The sequence below is a fragment of the Musca domestica genome, unplaced genomic scaffold, assembly GCF_030504385.1.
Source record: "Musca domestica strain aabys unplaced genomic scaffold, Musca_domestica.polishedcontigs.V.1.1 107, whole genome shotgun sequence".
Classification (NCBI taxonomy): Eukaryota; Metazoa; Arthropoda; class Insecta; order Diptera; family Muscidae; genus Musca; species Musca domestica.
In genome coordinates this window covers 283,147-304,664 of record NW_026712125.1, presented here as the reverse complement: position 1 = coordinate 304,664, position 21,518 = coordinate 283,147, and the positions used below count along the sequence as shown (strand labels likewise).

General features: G+C 34.3%; 2 protein-coding genes across 2 annotated transcripts; one reads left to right on the top strand and one right to left on the bottom strand.

Annotated features, from left to right (window-relative positions):
* Nucleotides 1-59: 59 nt before the first annotated feature.
* Nucleotides 60-6,093, bottom strand: LOC101892130 (ubiquitin-protein ligase E3A). Its single transcript, XM_059128832.1, has 8 exons — nt 5,705-6,093; nt 4,251-5,638; nt 2,395-2,636; nt 1,993-2,332; nt 1,712-1,926; nt 1,463-1,644; nt 912-1,404; nt 60-850 (listed from the first exon to the last, which is right to left on the bottom strand). Exons 1-8 carry the CDS (start codon nt 5,842-5,844, stop codon nt 512-514), a joined length of 3,339 nt encoding a protein of 1,112 aa, XP_058984815.1. The 5' UTR covers nt 5,845-6,093; the 3' UTR covers nt 60-511.
* A 2,127-nt stretch (nt 6,094-8,220) lies between these two features.
* On the top strand, nt 8,221-12,265 carry LOC131805546 (protein FAM91A1-like). The gene is made up of 2 exons (XM_059128824.1): nt 8,221-10,359; nt 10,426-12,265. Exons 1-2 carry the CDS (start codon nt 8,541-8,543, stop codon nt 11,532-11,534), a joined length of 2,928 nt encoding a protein of 975 aa, XP_058984807.1. The 5' UTR covers nt 8,221-8,540; the 3' UTR covers nt 11,535-12,265.
* Nucleotides 12,266-21,518: the final 9,253 nt, after the last annotated feature.

Genomic DNA, 21,518 nt, shown 5'->3' with positions numbered 1-21,518 from the left:
AAATACTAGAAGTGTTTGCCAATTACTTTTCGATTTTGTTTAGATACGTAGTATGTATAAAAAATGCCAAAAAATATGTTTTCTTTATATCTATGTAATATGGATAAATATGCAAATAAATTAGGCGATGAGTTAGTAACCTATAAAAAAAAGAGAGGGAAGGGTTTTTGGGAGACCAAAAATTTTCCTTATAATTTAATAAATGTTGTTTTTTTTCGAGTTTTCTTAGCATTCTTTCTTCCGTTTTTTTGCGGGGGAGGCAAAGAAATAAAGTGGTTTTTATCTTTCTTTTCATGATTCTATGATAATTAGCCATTAAGTAAAGTTGGTGGTCATCGTTTTCCAAACAAGGAAACAAAATAAATTTTCATAAAAAGAAATTTTAACTTTTCTTTAAGAGATTTTTTTGTTTTGTTTTCAAAAGGCCTTGGTTGCTTCAGCTGATTACCCGGGGGGTTTTATGGGGGGATATTATTGTATTGTATTTTGAATAATTTTCCTTTTCCTTTATCTACAACATGCCAAAACCTTTGGAATAATTAATGGCCTTTAAAAGTCTTTCTTCCAGCTTTTCTTTGCTGCTGTATTCCGGCAATAAGAGCACATTAAAGCAGGTATGTGATGTGGGCAGACGATCACTGTCGGGTCCATGACGTGTTATCAACAGCTTGAGACGGCTCAAGCCACCCACGGGTACACGATCTGAGCCTGTGGTAAATTCCAAAAGTTTACGTTTCGATTCCTCGGGTAGACTGTGGACAATGCTCCAGAAATCCTTGATAATTTGAGTATCCTTGGTATAGCCACCTTCGTATTCTGTGGATTTTTCCAATTCCACAAAATCAAATTTCTAAAAACCAAAATAAATTCAATTTAAATTTTCACTCAAAATATTCATCCATCCAACTTACCCTACTACCACAAACCAGTAACTCAATTTCTTCTGGCCTAAACAGCAATTGCAGCGGTGATTCATCGGTGACCATGTCGAAGCCCTTCTTGAAGGCCTTGAATTGTTTCTCTATATTGGTGTTGAGCAAAAAATCACTATACAAATCCACAAATTCCTTTTTGTTGTGTTGACCCACAGCAACATCACCACCGCCAGGTTTCAGCTCATGTTCCACCACTTCATCGAACACATTTTTATAGCTAATCTTAAAGGTTTGCATAAAGACTTCCTCCATGTCGTTTTCCTGATAGTCCAACATGGATTTAAGACTACGATACAGGGTTGGATTCCAATCTTTTAGATCATAAAATGAGCCACGGCCACCCATTAGCTTGCGATAGACCACCATGGGAAAGTTCACAGCCAAAATAATGTTATTGTAAATAGCTAAGCCAATGATAATGCCGATCAGGGCAAATTGGGCACCATTTTCAAAGGGTGAGGGATTGAACCTGAAAACAAAGAGATATTAAAAAAAATCCAAGTACAAAAAATCTCCCAATTTCCTACCACATGGTATTGGTTTCTTCCTGATGGACAAACATGCCAAAATCGGGATTGAAAATCTCCTCCACAATTAATTGAAAGAATTCTTTGGATACACCGCCCTCATCAATGCCCTGTTCGCCCACAAATTCCACCACCAATTGTTTTTTCAGGTCTTTGGGACTACTCATGGCCACCAGTTCCAACTACAACAAAAAAAAAAAAAACAAATAAATTCTCAAACTTTAACCCCAAACCAACCGCCCAACTTACCCCTATTAAAGCATCATTAACAATATTATCACGTCTCACTTTCAGCTTCAAATCTGGACGCAGGACATCATTGCCATCACCCAAATAGTTGAACAATGAATACAACGACGAATTCCTTTCACTGTACATGCGTATGCGACTGTCATAGTACAGGGCAATGACTTTGGTGGCAGGGGTTAAAATAAACGAATACAACATAAAGGAAAAATGATTGCCTGCAGGAGGAAAGAAACAAAACATTTAAATCAGAAATACTGGTTAATTCCATCTGGCACACACACCTTCGCCAGCTAGATCCAATGATAAATTCTTATATGACAGATAATCCCGATCCATTTGTATGGCATCACTCAATGGCTCATTGTAGAATTCTTCAAGCGGCACCAGCGGGATTCTACAATCCATGCAGGATATACCCAATTCCTTTTCCAAGTCATCTTCACAAAATGAATAGTAGGGAAAATAGACAAACATGCCATCGTCGTAGTTGTTTGCAGCACTGCCGCCAGCCGACCCAGAGGCAGCATCGGGATCTTCAGATGATTCCTTGGTGGTAGTATCCCTATTTGATCTACTGTAGGTATCAATCTCTCCCGCCAATAGACTGGCATAAAAGGCTATCTGCAAAGAGGCCGAAATGATTATTTCGTTAATGTTTTGCTAAAAAAACATACGCAGCCTACCTTTAAAACTTTGGTTACCGCTATGACATCACTGTTCTCCTGCACCGTATCCTCATCCATAATAACTTGCAGGGTAATCAATTGTTGACAACATTGCACGAATGATTGCAGCTGATCCTTGCAGTGTACCGACCAAATGCGTGCTAAACGTGCCTGCGCCTTGAAGGGCATGGTCTGCGCAGCTTGACACAATTTTGGCATACTTCTTTCCAGATATTCCAAATCGGCATAACGGTTTGAGGCTGGAAGAAGAAGGGAATAAAATTATTTGAGTTAAGGGATCAGAGGAGGTTTGAAAATGTAAAAATGGGTTGAAGGTAAATGACCTTAGGAAATACCTACGTTACTCCTAGGGGGTAACGACTTTACTACAGGGGGGCTTATACTCTATTGTAGATGGCGCCAACGTGCATTTAATGTATTGCGGATGTCCCTAAGCGTCATCTACTCCATTGCGGATGTCCTTAAGGGCCATCAACTCCATTGTAGATGTCCCTAAGGGTCATCTACTCTATTGTGGATGGCGCTAAGGATCATATACTCTATTGAAGATGTCGTTAAGGGTCATCTACTCTATTGTAGATGTCGCTAAGGGTCTTCTACTCTATTGTATATGTCCCTAAGGGTCATCTACTCTATTGTAGATGTCCATAAGGGTCATCTACTCTATTGTAGATGTCCCTAAGGGTCATCTACTCTATTGTAGATGTCCCTAAGGGTCATCTACTCTATTGTAGATGTACCTAAGGGTAATCCACTCTATTGTAGATGTACCTAAGGGTCATCTACTCTATTGTAGATGTCCCTAAGCGTCATCTACTCTATTGTAGATGTCCCTAAGGGTCATTTACTCTATTGTAGATGTTCATAAGGGCCATGTACTCTATTGTAGATATCCCTAAGGGTCGTCTACACTATTGTGGAAATTCATAAGGGTCTTCTACACTAGTGTAGATGTCCCTAAGGGTCATCTATACTATTTTAGATGTCCCTAAGGGTAATCTACTCTATTGTAGACGTCCCTAAGGGTCATCTACTCTATTGTAGACGTCCCTAGGGGTCATCTACTCTATTGTAGATGTCCCCAAGGGTCATCTACTCTATTGTAGATGTCCCCAAGGGTCATCTACTCTATTGTAGATGTCCCCAAGGATCATCTACTCAATAGTAGATGTTGCAAAGGTTCATCTACTTTATTGTAGATGTCCCTAGGGCCATCTACACCATTGTAGACGTCTCTAAGGGTCATCTACTCTATTGTAGATGTCCCCTAGGGTCATCTACTCTATTATAGATGTCCCTAAGGGTCGTCTACATTATTGTAGATGTTCATAAGGGTCTTCTACAATAGTGTAGATGTCCCTAAGGGTCATCTATAATATTTTTAAGGGTAATCTACACCATCGTAGATGTCCCTCAAGGCCATCTACTGTATTGCAGATGGCTCTAGGCCCATCTGCCCAATTGTAGATGTCCCTAAGCGTCATCCACTCTATTGTAGATGTGCCTAAGAGCCACTACTCTATTGTAGATGTTCATAAGGGCCATGTACTCTATTGTAGATGTCCCTAAGGGTCGTCTACACTATTGTAGATATTCATAAGGGTCTTATACACTAGTGTAGATGTCCCTTAGGGTCATCTATACTATTTTAGATGTCCCTAAGGGTCATCTACACCATCGTAGATGTCCCTAGGGGTCATTTACTCTATTGTAGATGTCCCTCAAGGGCATCTACTCTATTATAGATGTCCCTCAAGGCCATCTACTGTATTGCAGATGACTCTAAGCTCATCTGCCCAATTGTAGATAATCCTAAGGAGCATCCATACATTGTTCCAAACCTCTCCACTTACTTGTCGTTGCCATATCAAAGCATATAACAAAACAATGCAATATCTTCTCCCAATCATAGAAACGTCCATATTTTATGCTCTCCGCCAAAATAATGATATTATTATTCAATGCCTCGCCCACAGCATTGTTATTCAGTCCATAGAGTTTCTTTTTAACACGGCGCAAACTTTCCAAATCCACCTGAGTATCACAACTTTGTGTCATAACAACAATGTCATCCAGGTCCACAGAGCCATCATCTTCATCCATGGGTTCAATACGATCACCACCACCACCACCAGCACCAGCGCCCTCAGCAGATGTGGCAGCATCTGTATTGTTCGAAGACGTTTGCTCCATACCAATATCCATGGAATTGGAAGAACCCGATTCCGGTCTAATATCATTCATAGATTCTGGATTAGCTGCAGCGCCATGCTCGTCGTCTTCGTCATCGTCGGCATCAATGCATGTACTATCCTCATCCTTGTCGTGTTCACCCTCCAGTGTACGTAGATCTTCTTTTTTCAGTTCTTGTGGTGATTTACCCAATATCTCCTGCAGCTTGGAGGCATTAGCTGTGCTGGAGGCCAATTTCACCAGGGGTGGACGTTTAAAGCTTCTACTGAGTTTCTTGACCGAACAATAGACCTCGTTGATGGCATGTATTAGACGATCATAGGAATTGTATTTTGTACACTCTTCTATCAGTTCATCGAGTATTTGCTCATTTAAATATTCCACATTCTCTAGGGTGGGTGTGGCGGGTGGACTTGCGGACTTGGCTTTGCCGGTTGCCGCTGTATTTGGAGCCTCTACTTCGCCCAGGGCTTCTAAGAGCGGCAGCTCTTCTGTGGCACAGCTGGAAATGTTGGTATTACTACTACCGGTCGAACTGGAGGCCGATGACGATGATGATCCCGATGTTATGGTACTGTTTGAACTGCTACTGCTGCTGCTACCACTGGTGCTGGCTGCGTCTTGGCCACCGGAACAATCCATGTCAACAGCATTGGCAGAACGTGAACTGGAGGGTGAGTCATGTTGGGGACCTGTCCTGGGCACTTTGGGCTGTTGCTGGGCATAGTTATCACATAGAGGTGCATCCTGGGAGAAAAGAGAAATTGCTTTTGCGGCAATTTCATTGGGTGACATGGGAGCCACCTTACCACTGGAGGCACAATTGACATTGGAACATTTGGGATTGCCACAACCCCTTTGCAGCTGATAAAAATAACGTTCAATTAACTCCTTAACCGCTGATCTTTTCATGTCCGGTGGTGTGGGTGAGGTATTTGTTGTCGATGATGCTGCTGATGTTCTGGCTGGAGGTGTTTGCTGTTCGACTTGATTTTGTGTTGTTATTGTGGGTCTTTGTTGTCCTGTCACAGACAAATCTTGTGGCACACTAAAAAATTAATTAAAACAAAATTTAAATTTTCCCCAGCCATTTTATTGGCTTTCAAAAACTCACCTAACAGCTTCCTCGTCATCTGACATTGGATGGTCTTGTTGTTCTATTATCTGACCGTTGTTTTCGTCGTCGCCCACAGTTCCTGCTGCTGCTGCTGCTGCTCTTGGCAACTTTAATTTATTCTCGTCTGCAGGGTTCATATGTTTTCCTTTTTGTTGTTGTTAATTTCTTTGCCTTTTATAGCAAATATCGGTTTTCTTAACTTTGGTCGAATGAATTTTAACTTTTTGACCTTTAGTCCAATGGATTTAGTGGATCTCTATTGGATTTCTGGCGATATATATGCTGAATTTCTCACAGTAATTTCCTTATTTTGGAAAAAAAGGAAGAATGTCAAACTGCCAAGAAAAAAATCAAATCATCCTGTCAAAGAGAGCAAGAGAGTGCATTTGACAGGGGCAATCGACAGTTTGTTTTTTTGTTTCTTATTGGGAACAAAGGCGTCGTAACTGTGAGCGCACAAAGCAGAGCGTAAGGCGTATGATTGTGGGGGGAAATGAAGAAATTTAATGATTTTGAATGTTTTTTATTAAATATTTCGTTTATTCGGGATGCAATATATTGGGTCCATTTCACAAAAATTCCAAATTCTCAAATAATGACTTGGGATTAGCCGATATTGTGCAAACTTGGCCAAGTTGGAATAAAAATAATAGTAAATAGTTAACATTTATTTCAACCTTTTCAAAACAAAATTGTAAATTTTTCATGGACAATTTGCAGAAACTTCTGATCAAAATTGTTGTTAATTTTTCATGGACAATTTGCAGTAACCCCTGATCAACATCTAAAATCGTGGATCTTTTCAGAATTTTTTCAATGTCTTCCAACACAAAATCATTGAGTTTTGAAAAATACTTTGTAGGAACTTCTCAACAAAAATTAGGGATTTTTTAGAAGCCTTTTTTAGATTTCCTGGCCAAAGCCCATTTTTGTGAAATTTCTGTTTCAATGACATTGGACTTTGTGTTTCAATGATTTTAATTTGCGTTTCAATGGCTTTCAAACAAAATCGAAGTTTTTACTTAAATATTTTAAAGGAACTACCGACCAATAACCGAGTTTTTTTTCTGTCCAAAATCGTGGATCTATTCACAATTTTTTGTGATTTGAATAGCTTTTGAAGGGTATTTTAAAGGAACTCCTGATAAAAATTAATGAATTTTAAGAGTCCTTTTTAGGTTTCCAAAGTTCTGGATTTTATCTAAATCTCACTGGCAAAAAGGATAGATTTTTGAGAAATATTTTGAATAATTTCGTTGATTATTAAGGATTTCTTTTGAAGAAAATTCCTACCAAAAAATTTGATTTTTTTGAAGATTTTCAGGCCAAATATTTTGGATTTTTCAAGGATTTCCTTTGAAATTGATGAAATTGATTTTAAATAATTTTTCAAACATTTCTAACATAAAATCGTTGAAAGAATTTTTTACCAAAAATCTTTAAATTTTTGGGAATATGTCGAAGATTATATATCTTGGACTTTTCAAGGACTTCTTTTGAAAATTATGATTTTTAATTTTTTTTTAAAAATGTCTAACACAAAATAGTTGATTTTTCATAAATATTTTGAAGGAATCCCTGATCAAAAATCTGGAATTTTTTGGAAATATTTTGAAGATTTTCGGGCCAAAAATCATGGTTTTTTCAAAGGCTTCCTGATAAAAAAATTATGATTTTCAGAATATTTTCAATGGTCTCAAACTTAAAATCGTTTTTTAAGAATATTTTGATGAACTTCTGATCAAAAATTTCCAACTTTGTTTAGGGTTTATGATTTTCAGAATATTTTCAATGGTCTCAAACTTAAAATCGTTTTTAACAATATTTTGATGAACTTCTGATCAAAAATCTCCAACTTTTTTTTAAGGTTTTTCTGGCTAAAGCACATGCATTTATTAACAACTTATTGGAGGAAGATTTTTAAATGGTTTCCATTACAGAATCGTTGATTTTTTTAATCTTTTGAAGGTAATTTTCCAGGACATCCTGGTGAAATATATATTCAATGACCTCCAACAAAAGATCGTTGGTTTTTAAAGAATACTTTGATGAAATTTCGGAAGAAAAATCGCAAATTTTTTGAGCAACATTTTCTATTCTGAAACTAGTGAAATTTTTGGTAATAAATGTCAATAATTTCCTGTAATAAATCATTGACTTTTGAAGAAAATTGTGATTTGTTGTTGAAGAGAAAGCTAATTGTTCAAAGTATTCTGTTTGTCTTGTATATTTACATTGGAGACTTGTTATGTAATTTTGGTTACAAAAATATAGTAAATTTGTGTATTAAACTATAGAAAAACCATAGATGTTGACGATTTCAAAGGCCTACCTTTCATGTAATGTATCATTACTCACATTTCTGCCACTTGGTTGACGCCATCATTATAGATGCCGCTTAAGTAAGCAACCAGCTGTTGTCTCCAACAAAATTGCATTTCTAAAACCCTAACAATGTCTTCTTTCGATTATTAGAACTCTAACTACCTTAATTTCGGTGCTTTTGTTTTGATTTTAAGCTTTATCACTAAATCCTCCTCTATCTTTTGTTTCTTATTTTCACACGGCGACAGGTTTCTAATAAGAACTGTGTAATCTACCTTCTAACGCCGTAAAAATCACGCAGCTCTGTATTCTGACGTATTACCTTATCAGAAAGAAGGGGAAAAATAAAAAAATCGAAAAAATCGCTGTTTCGCTGAACAGAAAAAAAGCAAAAAGAATCTATTCAAAACATTGAATATTTTGCCGTGAAATTGCGTCATATGCAGCAAATGATGTGATGGAATAAAGTAACGCAGAGTGCATAGTGTAGCGATAAACAAACAGCAACATGAGTAACGAAAAGATCGCCGAAGACATTGCCAATTGTGTGCGTAAAGCTATTCCGTGGCATAATCTACCCGTGCATCTGATAAATCGTTTCCACAATAATCAACGTGATTACGAGAAATATGTTTTCAACTATAGCCTGAAGAATCAGTTGCGTTTCCGTGGCAATTTGGTTAGTAAAATCTTTCGCAAGGAGCAACGCTACTATGAGCTGTTGGTACAGAAATCCATTAATACCTTGGGTTTGTTTCCCTATCACCTGGCTGATATTGTGACCAAGGGATTGCGGGTGACACCGTTTAATTATTATCTTGATGTTTTGTCACAGTTACTGAGAAATGATAAGAGCTATGATAGCTTGCCGAATTTCACGGCCGCCGATTGTTTGCGGGTCTTGGGTATTGGCCGCAATGAATATCTGTCGTTGATCAGTGAATTGAAGACCCACACAACACGGGCCCTGTTGTTTACCACCAAACCAAATCCCCTGGAATACCTGCCCAGATTTCCACAACGCATACGCATTGAGCCCTGGTGGCGGGTGGAGGTGGGTTTTGTGCTGGAATCTGATATACGATTTGTTACGGCCTCCGAAAGAAGCCTTATAGATGACTTGATTGATTTTGGCTCCCAGACGGCTGGCAAGTGTGATTATCATGTGGTCCATAGTCTGTATAGAAAGGGATTGATATACCTTGATGTTCCGATTTCGGGTGAGGATAAAATATCCATACCGCCGTTGAGGAATTTTGTTATGAATCGTGTGAGCGGTGATTATTTTGAAAATTTGTTGTACAAAATCTTTGTGAGTGCCGATGAACATATGACCATCTTGGAATTGGCGCAAATGTTGCAGCTGGAATTGGATTTGGTAAAGCAGGCGGTTAGTTTGTTTTGTCGTCTGGGTTTTGCCCAGCTGAAAGAGTCGGCCAGCTCGCTGGAAAGTCCTGTAAATGCTGCCAAATATCATGAATCCTGGGATGAGTATAAACGGGAACAGGCCTTGGCCAAGGAGGCTCCACAAATCACCCCCTTGAATTATAATAATTATGTGAATAATGAGACGGATGGTGGGGCAGTGGAGACGCCCAAGGCCAAGGGTGAACAGGAGGAGAAAAACAAAGATAAAGATTCCAGCTCAATTGGTTATCTGTCGTCCGATGGCAATACAAGTGATTTCAGTTTTGCCAATATGCCTACACCCTCACCCCAGCCATTGGCCAAGAATTCTCCTCGGCAAAATTCCGATGATCCAGATTTATCTTCAGAGATAGATGATCTATCGGAGAATACCACCAAGCCAAGTCTAAGAGAGGCCATAACACCCACAGAAAGTCCTCCCAAGACCGGGAAACGTGTGGCCTTTTTATTTGACTCGACGCTAACGGCTTTCCTAATGATGGGCAATCTTTCACCGGGTCTAAAAAATCATGCCGTCACCATGTTTGAGGTGGGTAAGCTGTGTGAGGAGAGCATGGATTCCCTGCTGGCGGAATTGGAAAAGGTCTCCCTGCTGGATGCTGAGGGTGAGGGAGATGTATCACGTTATTTTGCCCATGCTGTTATTTTACGTTCCACCATTTGCTCGTTGCGAAATTTATTACCTGGTGGCATGGATCTTTTGAGGCTGGAATGCCTGGAGAGTTTGGATCAAAAGACACGCGATAGAGTTTTGGAAAAGAAATATAAATTTATTATCTCCTCCACGCCGCTAACTGCCAGCATGTCACATCTGTTTACCATACCCTTTTTTGGGCAGTTCTTTAGGTCCTCGGACAATTCTCACATGTGGACGAAGTTGTTCTACAATCACATCACAGGTAGGAAGGGGGTTTGGAGTTTCTGAAATTTGAAATTTTTCTATTTTTTTTATTTTTTCTCTTCAGGCTATGGTCCCCCCTCCTTGTTTCTTTGCCGTGGCACGGTGCTGAAATCTCTGCCACGAATCTTCTTAGGCTACGGCAAGTTGCTGGTGAATATCCTACATTCCGATTCGTATGTCATTAACAGTGAAAATTTCCGCAATTTAAATGATCAATTGAAAAATGGCTGCATACTCCTGCAAGGCTATGGCATAAGGTCTCCTGGCGAGCTGCACTATGAGGCCTTTCCCTTTACCTCCAGTCGGAGGGAAGAAAATAAATGGTCTCGCCACAAGGCAGTTTTGAAATTACAAGAACATCTGGACTTGCAGCATCACTGTGGCTATATAACTTTCGTTAATACCGGCGTGGCTGATATTGGTTGCGAACAATATGAATTGGAGGTCCATTTGAAACATCCACGCAGCAAACTTAAGGCAGTGAGGAAAGATAATCAAAGTCTGGACAAGGAGAACACACCACAAGATGTGCCAAATGTACTTAAATTAGATGAGGAAAAAATGGAAGCAAAAGATCTACTTTCACCCGATCAAACGGAGTTGTGTAGCTTTGCCAGGGCCACAAGTTCACCGCAACATCAAAATCTCAAGACACCGGATGAGAATTATTTTGCCAGCCAACAAACGAATCAGGAACCATCAGCCGTTTACACCTCGGCCGATTGCAGTGAACTCTTGGCCACCGAACTGGCCAATTGTAGTGGTAAAATTGAGCTGGTCTCCCAGGGCTCTGTGGAAATTCCCCTAGATCGTGAGGCATTGTTGCAACAAAAACAAACAACTCTAACAGAATCCAATGCTGAAGAAGACGAAGAAGATACCACAGAGGAGTGGACCCTGCTGGATGTGAATTTTGGTGTACCCCTATTCGATGTGGACACCAACACCAGGATATGTGAGCAAATTGTGCGAAATTTATCTACTGAAGAAAATCTCAATGAATTGCCGAGAAAATCCGCTGAAATGTCAGAGAAATTTGGAAATTTCATAAAACAATGTCTCTACTTTGAGGACGAACAGGTGGATCAATTGAAATTGGGTAAAAATCTACCCCATCCCCGGATTAATTTGGCCTTTGAAAATGGCAAGGTTTGCTATTGGAATGGTAGATAAATGCAAGGGAGAGAGAGGGGAGGGGGGTAAAGGAAAATCTTAAAAGAAGAAACTGTAAGTTTCCCCCTTGGAGTAAACATTTGCTGGCCGAGAGAGAGATCGAAAGACAAACAGACAAAGAGAGTTTCCATCCAGTTTTCAGTTTCAAATTTTGTTTTGCTTTTTTGTTTTTTGTTGGTAAGATAATCAGGATTTCTTTTTCTGCAAAATATAATGGCAATATAAAATTGAGTGGTTTAAAAGAGTAGAGAAAAAGGGAAGATTTTCAAAATGCAAAACAAATACACCCGTTTTTCAAAATTATTTTTTTTACCCTCCACCATAGTATGGAGGGTATATTAAGTTTGTCATTCCGTTTGTTACACCTCGGAACATACATTTTAGACCTCACAAAGCATACAATTCTATGTCGATTTAGTGATGTCCGTCCGTCTATCCGTCTGTGGAAATCACTCTAACTTCCGAACGAAATGAAGTAGGTTAATAAAATTTTACTCAAATACGTATTATGTTTGCAGGACTTTTGGTATTGAAAATGGGCCATGTAGGTCCACGTCTTCGTATAGCTTCCATTTAACGGTACCTCCCTTTTTTCGGTATTTTGGCAATTTAAGCGACATTATTCACACGAATTGTTCCAAATTTGGTATTTGAAGTTCGTAACGGATGCTACAGCCTATGACAGAAAATTGTCTGTGCAAGTCCACGTCTTCATATAGCCTCCATATAATGCTACCTCCCGATATTCGGTATTTTGATGATTTTAGCGACATTATTCACCGCAAATTGTTCAAATTTGGTATTTGAAGTTCGTAATGGATGCTACAGCCTATGACAGAAAATTGTCTCTGCAGGTCCACGTTTTCGTATAGCCCCCATATAGCGTTACCTCCAGATATTCAGTATTTTGATGATTTTTGCCACATTTTTTCACGGATTTGTCTGAAAATTGGTATTTGTAGGTTATAATCGGTCCTAGTTCGTGTGGCGAAACATTGTATGTATAGGTCTACGTTTTAGTATAGCTCCCATAAAACGGTACCTGTCGATATTCGGTATTTTGATGAATTTTGCCACATTTCTTGTCGAATTTGTCTGAAAATTGGTATTTGTGGGTGATAATGGGTCCTAGTTCGCGTGGCGAAACAATACATGTATAGGTCCACGATTTCGTATAGCCGATATGCCGTATTTTCGGCATTTTTTCATTTTTTTTTCACGGATTTTCCTGAAAATTGGTATTTGTGGGTCAGAATGGGTTCTAATATTTCCTTTGCCCTAAGGTGGAGGGTATTAAGAGTTCGGACCGGCCAAACTTAATGTTTTTTACTTGTTTCGAGTTATTTTTTTTTGCTTTGGAATTAACTCAATTTCTTAGAAAAAATATGGATTATTTTTGCTTTTTTTTTCTTTTCACGAAAAATGTGCGGGAAAAATTTGTGGGAACTCCTAGTATTAATTTAGAAAAATTAAAAATAAAAAGTGCCAAAGATTTCCCACAATTGTTGAGCGTTTTTTGAAAAGTTCGAAAAATCTCCACTCCAAACAATCCATGATTTTTATATTGCCATACCTTTACCAAGCCCATAATGGATATATTCCAATTTGTTATTGTTTATTTGCTTCCAGTGAATTTTATTTTTTCAATTTGTTTTTTTATTATTATTCCATTATTAAATGTTTAAAATAATATTTAATTTTTATCTTATCGTTATCATAAGCATTCTACTACGACTTATCAAATATATATGTTATTATATCAAACAGTTTTCAATTTATTATCGATATTTCAAACATTCCATATTTTTTGTTGTTGTATCTCAAAATGCAATTCAATTAAAAAATAATTTATTTTTTGAAGTATTTGCAATTTTTGTCAATCGCATTTATCTACATGGCTACATAGATATTTTTTGTAGTTGTTTTTTTTTTTTGTTATTATATTCTGTATTCATATTCCTATTTTAATTATTCAGTTTTTGTTTAAAAAATGCAATTGATTTCCTTCCACTTAGTTTTATAAAAAATCAAATTAAATAAAAATGTAACTAAGAAAACTGTTATAATTCAAAGAAGGTTTAAGAAAATATTAAGAAAAAAATATTTTCAAAATATTTTCACAACATTTTTTTAAATGAACTGCAAATTTTTAAAAATAAATAATAAATAAAAATACAAAAAAATGTTTTAATAAAGTTTTAAAACGCCATTATATTTTATGACTTTAATAAAATATTTTTTTTTCAAACTGAAAATGAAACACAAGTTATACATCTATTAAAAAAAAATAAAAATAAATAAAAAATAAATAAAAAAAATAAATAAAAAATAAAAAAATAAAAATAAATTAATGAATAAAAAAATAAATAAAAAAAACTAAAAAATACACTATTTACCCTAGGATCTATTTATAAACAGTCATTAAAATACAAACACACATACACACACACTCAACTATGAAAGCTTCCTCTACACACAATTTTAAATGCTTATTGTAAACAGTAATAAAAAATAACAAAATTTATCATTTCTATTTTATCATGAATATTAAAAAAAAAAAAACAATAAACAAATATTTGTAACTAACAACAACAATATTGTTATTTTTTAGAAAAATAAGAATCAAACATTCAAAAATATTAAATATTAACATTAATATTAATATTATTTAACTAAAACCAAAACAAAAAAAAAATAATAAAATAAAAAAAAAACAAAATCATAAATAAATAAAAAATAAGCAACCCGATATTTTAAAATAATACCAAATCAGGATTTTACTTGATGTTTGGGACATTTGAGAATGTGGAGGATTTTTTCAAAAAAAAACTTTTCTTAAAATGATTTTTGGATTTTTATACCCTCCACCATAGTACATTAAGTTTGCCATTCAAAAGCTATTTTTAGAAGACGTTTTTTTTTTCGAAAACTAATTTTTTGAAGATATTTTTTTAATTTTATTTTTTTTCTTTTTTACATGGGATAATTATTTTTAAATGTTATATTTTTAAGATTTTCCGGCGTGTATTTTTGTGAAGACAATTTTGTCAGAAGTTATGTTTTTGAAGACAATTTATTTTCTAAAGTCGAAATTTTGAAGACATTTTGTAAAAAAAAAGTTTGAAAATCTGTTTTTTTATATTTTTTGAAGGATGTTTTTTTTCAAAATTCTATTTTTATTTTGTTTAAATGATTTTTTTTTTGAGTTAAATTTTTTTCAGACGCTAGTTGAAGACAATTTATTTTTTGAGATCGAGTAAATGTGTATTTTTTATTAAAATTTTTTAAAGATTATTTTCCAAATTTCTTTTTGTTTATTTTTTTTTTTTAAATTTTTAATTTTTTTGAAGACATTTTATTTAGAAGTCTATTCTTTAAAGACAATTTATGTAAAAAAATAATAGTTTGAAAATTTGTTTTTTTTTCCAAATGTTATTTTTTCATATTATACTTTTTTCCGGTGTGGATTTGTTTGAAGACATTTATTAAAAAAATTTAATAGTTTGAAAACGATTTTTATTAATTTTTTCAAATTTCAGTTTTTCAAAAAATGTATTTTTTGAAGAATATATATTTTCAAAAGTTAATTTTTTTAAATTTGAGCATTTTTTCGACATGGTTTTTGTGAAAAAATACAAGAGTGGATTTTTGGAAGTAACAGGGCCTTATAATTTTTTTTTGTGTTTTTTTAATTATCTTTTTTTTTGACGAAAAAGCAATTTTTAGGAAATTTCGTTTTTTAATGACTTTTTTATTTATGTTAAAATAATTTCGGAATTTTTTTTTTTGAAAAGTTATTTTATTAAACACATTTTTTCAAATCTGGAGAAATGTTCTTCCAAGAGTACATTTTTTGATAAAAAAAACTTTCTGAAATGTAGAAGAAATTTTCTTTGATTTTTTTTATATTTTTTTTAATCGTTGAGTTTTTTTTTTAATTTTTATTTACTGAATTTTTAATCATGATTTTTCGGAGGAAAACGCAGATTTTTGAAGCTTGCTGTTTTTGCTTTTGCTTGTATACTTTTCTTAATTATAAATTATTAGAAGAAAAGAACATTTTTAAGAACAATTTTGGATTTTTAAAGTTTTTTTTTTAGTTTTTGATAAAAAAAACTTTTTTATTCGAGGATTTTTTATAAATTTTATCTCAAAATAATTTTTGAAGGTTTGTTTTGAAGAGTTAATTATTAACCACGTCTTTCCAAAAAAGATGATTAAAAGAATTATTGGAATCCGTTTTTTGCAAATTTTTTTAATTGTTGAGTTTATTTTTTCTAAAATTTTTTGGCTTCATTTTCGAATTTCTGGGGATTATTTCTTTATTCCCAGCAAAATTTATATATGTTTAAAAAAATTGCTAAAATGTGGAAGAAATTTTCTTAAATTCTTTTTTTAAAGAATTTTTTTAATAGTTGAGTTTTTCTTAATTTTTTCTTGGCTTAATTTTTTAGTTTCTGGAGATGTTTTCTTCATTACCGAAAAAATGTAATTTTTTAACGTTGAGTTTTATAAATATTTTAAAGTTGGGAATTGTCCCTCCTATTAAATTAGGTTCTCAAACAAAAAGTAGTAGATTTTGGCCCTTAAAAATATTTTATAAAAATATTATTACTCTCTAAAAATTAACTTCTTAGAAAATATATATAAAAAGTAGGTGATTAAAATATAAAAAAAAACAAAACAAAGATCGGTGGCTCTTTCCGAAAGATAGGTATTCCTTGCCTATTCCCTGGTAACATTACTATTGTTCTCCACGAATAAACAAACGTTGTTTTTATAAAAACAATAAAAATAGAATTAAGACTGACCATTTTGCAACACAAAAAAATCAATTAAAATTAGGTCCTTCGAAAAAAAAATATTCAAAAGAACGCCTTGGAAAAAAATCAGTAAAATTAAATTCCAAAAAATCCTGAAAAAATTAACTCGAATAACCAGGATAAAAAAAAATGTTTTTAAATAATTTTTTTCCAAATATTTTTTTCAAGGACCCAGTAGTCTAAAATAATTTGATTTTCTAGGGAATTTTCTCTGTTCTAAAAAAAATAAACATGAAACTTAGAAAAAATCATTAAAAAAATCAAGAATCCAACAGGAAAATCTTATATTTTTAAAATGACAAAAATTTAAATTTTTTTCAAATATTTTTTACAAAGACCAAAATTTCTTGCAAATTTTTCTCCATTCCCAGGAAAATATTTTTTATGTTTTTTATTTTTTTTTCAAGGATCCAGTAGTCTAAAATAATTTGATTTTCTAGGGAATTTTCTCTGTTCTAAAAAAAAAATAAACATGAAACTTAGAAAAAATTATTAAAAAAATCAAGGATTCCTCAGAAAAATCTTTAATTTTAACGATGACTAAAATTTAATTTTTTTTTTAAATATTTTTTTCAAAGACCAAAATTTCTTGCATATTTTTCTCCATTCCAAGGAAAATATTTTTTATGTTTCTTATTTTTTTTTTTTAATTTTTTTTTCAAGGATCCAGCAGTCTAACATAACTGGATTTTCTAGGGAATTTTCTCTGTTAAAAAATTAAACATGAAACTTAGAAAAAATCATTAAAAAGAATCAAGGATTCCACAGAAAAAACTTTAATTTTTACGATAACTAATTTTTTTTTTCAAATATTTTTTTTAAATGATTTTTTTCCAATTTTTTTTTCAAGGATCCAGTAGTCTAAAATTTTGATTTTCTAGGGAATTTTTTCTGTTCTAAAAAAAGTTTTAAACATGAAACTTAGAAAAAATCATAAAAAAATCAAGGATCCAACAGAAAAATCTTCAATTTTTACGATGACAAAAATTTTGATTTTTTTCAAATATTTTTTCCAAAGACAAAAATTTCTTGCAAATTTTCTCCATTCCCAGGAAAATATTTTTTATGTTTCTTATTTTTTTTAATTTGATAAAATAATTTGATTTTCTAGTGAATTTTCTCTGTTCTAAAAAAATGAAACATGAAACTTAGAAAAAATCAAGGATTCCACAGAAAAATCTTCAATTTTTACGATAACTAAAATTTAATTTTTCTTTTTTTAAATATTTTTTTTAAATGATTTTTTTCCAAAATTTTTTTCAAGGATCCAGTAGTCTAAAATAATTTGATTTTCTAGGGAATTTTCTCTGTTCTAAAAAAAATTAAACATGAAACTCAGAAAAATCTTTAAAAAAAATCAAGGATTCCACAAAAAAAATTTCAATTTTTACGATGACTAAAATTTAATTTTTTTGCAAATGTTTTTTCCAAAGACCAAGCTGTGATAATTTCTTGCAAATTTTTCTCCATTCCCAGGAAAATATTTTTTAATGTTTTTTATTTATTTTATTTTTTTTTCATTTTAAGGTTAATTTATCTTCCTCCTAATGCTTGGATTTCAAAACTACCATAACTTTCACTTTATCTGCAACGTTGAAGTTGGTGGCAGACATGCAGAGAATAGAAGACAGTTTAAAAATTACTTTTCTTTGGCGAGTGGAGAAAAATTGGAAGATTGGACCACGCCTCCACACATTTGACCAAGAGCAGAAACACATATCCACTGACTTGGTTGGCATTTGCATGGGCTGAGTTTCTGACCATCCACTGAAAAACACATACACACAAACATACATATGTATGTATGTATGCATGTATGTATGTACATATGTGCATGGATTCATATCACCAAAGATTTATCCATGTTTTGTTTTATTTTGCTTTTTTTTGCACTGAGGAGAAAAAATCTAATCTCAGCCAAGATATCATCCATTATAAGTCAGCTATCCAAGAAGTAACCAAAAAAATCTTGGCCATCCATCTAAACGTAACAAAAAACATGCAAAATTGTAATTACACACACACACACACACATATGTTCCCAAAGACTCGACACCGACATATGTGAAGCTTTTGCTATGTTTCTAAGTCAGGTTTGAAAGCATTCTCCCGTCCCCATATGGATGGTAATTTCAGCTATGGATGGTATTTCTTTCTTTCCCAACCACCTACCATCTCTTGAATCAGAGATAAAATTTAAATGATTTTGGGATTTTTGGCTAATCCAAAGACTTAGTTGTGTTGCTGTTGTTGGCCATTTATCTTCTGTGTGTGGAGGGAGAAAAGGAGTCGCGAAGCATTACAAATGAAGGGCTCACAGCTATACCGAACTAAGTCATAAAAACATAATTCAAAGATATTTAGAGGTAAAGTAAATGCACTTTCATTAATTTCTGGAAGGAATATTTTAGTCTACCAAAAGAAAATATAAAAGTCTATAATCATAATTAACTAATTATATTAATTTAAAATAAAAATAATTTAAATATATTACTAAAAAAATATTCAAAAACAAAAAAATCTACTTTGGTTCATTATTACTCTGAATAAAATTTCAAGGTTTCACAGCTAAAGCGAACCAAGTCAAAAAAAAAAAAAAAAATAAAATAAAGTGTTCGTTATATGACTAAATATAGTTAACTATAGTAATTAATTTTCCACTAGTTTCGGAGTTGTATCTGCGGGTGCTTCTATTATAATTGACAATCATTGTGATTTTTAGGAAAATAAAATAAATTCATTTTTTTTTTTAAATAAATTAATGTTAACAGGGATAAAGGAAAATTTAAGGTTTCAACTATGGTAGAAATAAGAAGGTAAAGTCATGTTTACATTTTTATACCCTTCACCATAGTATGGAGGGTATATTACGTTTGTAATTCCGTTTGTAACACCTTGAAATATACATTTTAGAACCCATAATATATTCTTGATCAGCATAAAATTCTATGTCGATTTAGCGAGGTACGTACGGCTGTCCGTCTGTGGAAATCACCCTGGCATCCGAACGAAATGATGTAAGTTGATAAAAATGTACTCAAATGTGTATTATGTCTGCAGGACTTTTGATATTGAAAATGGGCTATGTAGGCCCACGTCTTCGTATAGCCCCCATATAACGGTATCTCCCGATATACGGTACTATTACCGGAACTTTTTCAAATCAATGACTGCAAATTGTCTGTGCAGGTCCACGTCTTCGTATAGCCCCTAATATACGGCTACATTCGGTATTTTTAAGATTTTAACAGAAATTTTAATGGATTTTAACCTTTTGCAAATTTCCAAATTTGTACCAAATGGTACTTACTTTTTTTTTAATTTTTTTTTTAAGTTATGCGTTTGACAACATCTCATTGTCAAAATGTATATTTATAAATCCATTGTACATACAAATCAGAGATGGGAACCTGCTATCTAGGCAGGGAAATTTGACAGAGTAAATTACACAAAATGTCGAGATGGATATGCTTATATGAAATGACTTTACCTTCTTAATTTTACCATGGTTTCAACAAATATTTAAACATAAAAAATTCGTCATTTCCGTCTTAATCATTTTTGGGGCTGGCAAATATTCCTCATTTTCATTACTGGAAAAATCACTTGCACTGCTATTATTACTATCCATTTATAGAAAACACAGATTTTTTAATATTGCTGAAAACTGAAAGACAATAAACACGTGCTCACTAATAGTACTGATTCAAAGTGAAACATACTGACTTAGTTCATTTTTGCTTTGAAAAAAGTCGAAAATGACAGTCGTTGACTTAGGTTTTTTACTGTCGTCATTGGAACGAAACACTTTTTGACATTGTGCTTTACAGGGTAAACAGAGTTTCCATATATGGGGACATTGGCACTAATTTCGGCATTTTCTATTTTTCATGACTTGGTTCGGTATAGCAGTGAGCCCTCCAAATCATTATCTTGTTAAAGGAGTGTTAATTCAACATAAAAACCTTGACATTATCGTGATACACACACACATGTATGCATACAAATGTATATAAAAAATTATACTTCATCTCTGATCTACCGATGTTTGGGTCTATTTTAGTGTGTCATGGTAGGGGAGACACGCCTTAAAGGCGTTTGATTTGCCATAATTGCAATTGAAATCAAGGTTAATGCAAATAAATGACAGCAAAGAGAGGGACAGAGGGAGAGAGAGAGAGAGAGAGAGAGGGAGAGAAGGAAAGGGACATATCTTCAATCGATAAACTTTAAAAATATAACTTGGCCACTTGGCCTTTGCAAATGTTCCGATGAAAGCCACTCCATAGTAGAGGCTTTTGGAGGTCAGATATTCTAGGGTAGAGGCCTCTGCAGGCTCCTCTAGAGTAGAGGTCTCTTGAGGTCAGCTACTCTAGAGTAGAGGACTCTGGAGGTCAGCTACTCTAGAGTAAAGGCCTCTGGAGATCAGATACTCTACAGTAGAGGATTCTGGAGGTCAGCTACTATACAGTAGATGCCTCTGGAGGTTAGCTACTCTATAGTAACTCTAGATTATAGTACAGGCCTCCGAGTCCACCTACTCTACAGTAGAGTCCTCTTGAGGCCAGCTACTCTAGAGTAGAGGCCTCTGGAGGCCAGATATTCTAAGGAAAAGGCTAGCTAATCTAGAGTAGAGGCTAGCTAATCTAGAGTCGAGGCTAGCTAATCTAGAGTAGAGATTAGCTAATCTAGAGTAGAGGCCTCTTGAGGCAAGCTACTCTACAGTAAAGGACTCTGGAGGCCAGCTACTCTACAATACAGGACTGTTATTCTATAATATAGGACTCTGAGGCCAGCTACTCGACCGTAGAGGTCTCTGGAGGTCAGCTACTCTAGAGTAGAGGCCTCTAGAGGTCAGCTACTCTAAAGTAGAGGCCTCTGGAGGTCAGCCATTCTAGAGTAAAGGCCACTGGAGGTCATCTACTCTAGAGAAGAGGCCCCTGAAGCCAGCTACTCTACAATAGAGGACGCTGGAGTCAACTACTCCACAATAGAGGACTCTAGAGTGAACTACTTTACTGTTGAGGCCTCCGATATATATTGTGGTCCAAATATATATCGGAGGCATCAACAGTAAAGTAGTTCACTTTGTTCACATGGCCTTTACAAATGCTCCGATGCTACCTACAGCCAGGCCAAGTACACTACTGTAGAGCCCTCT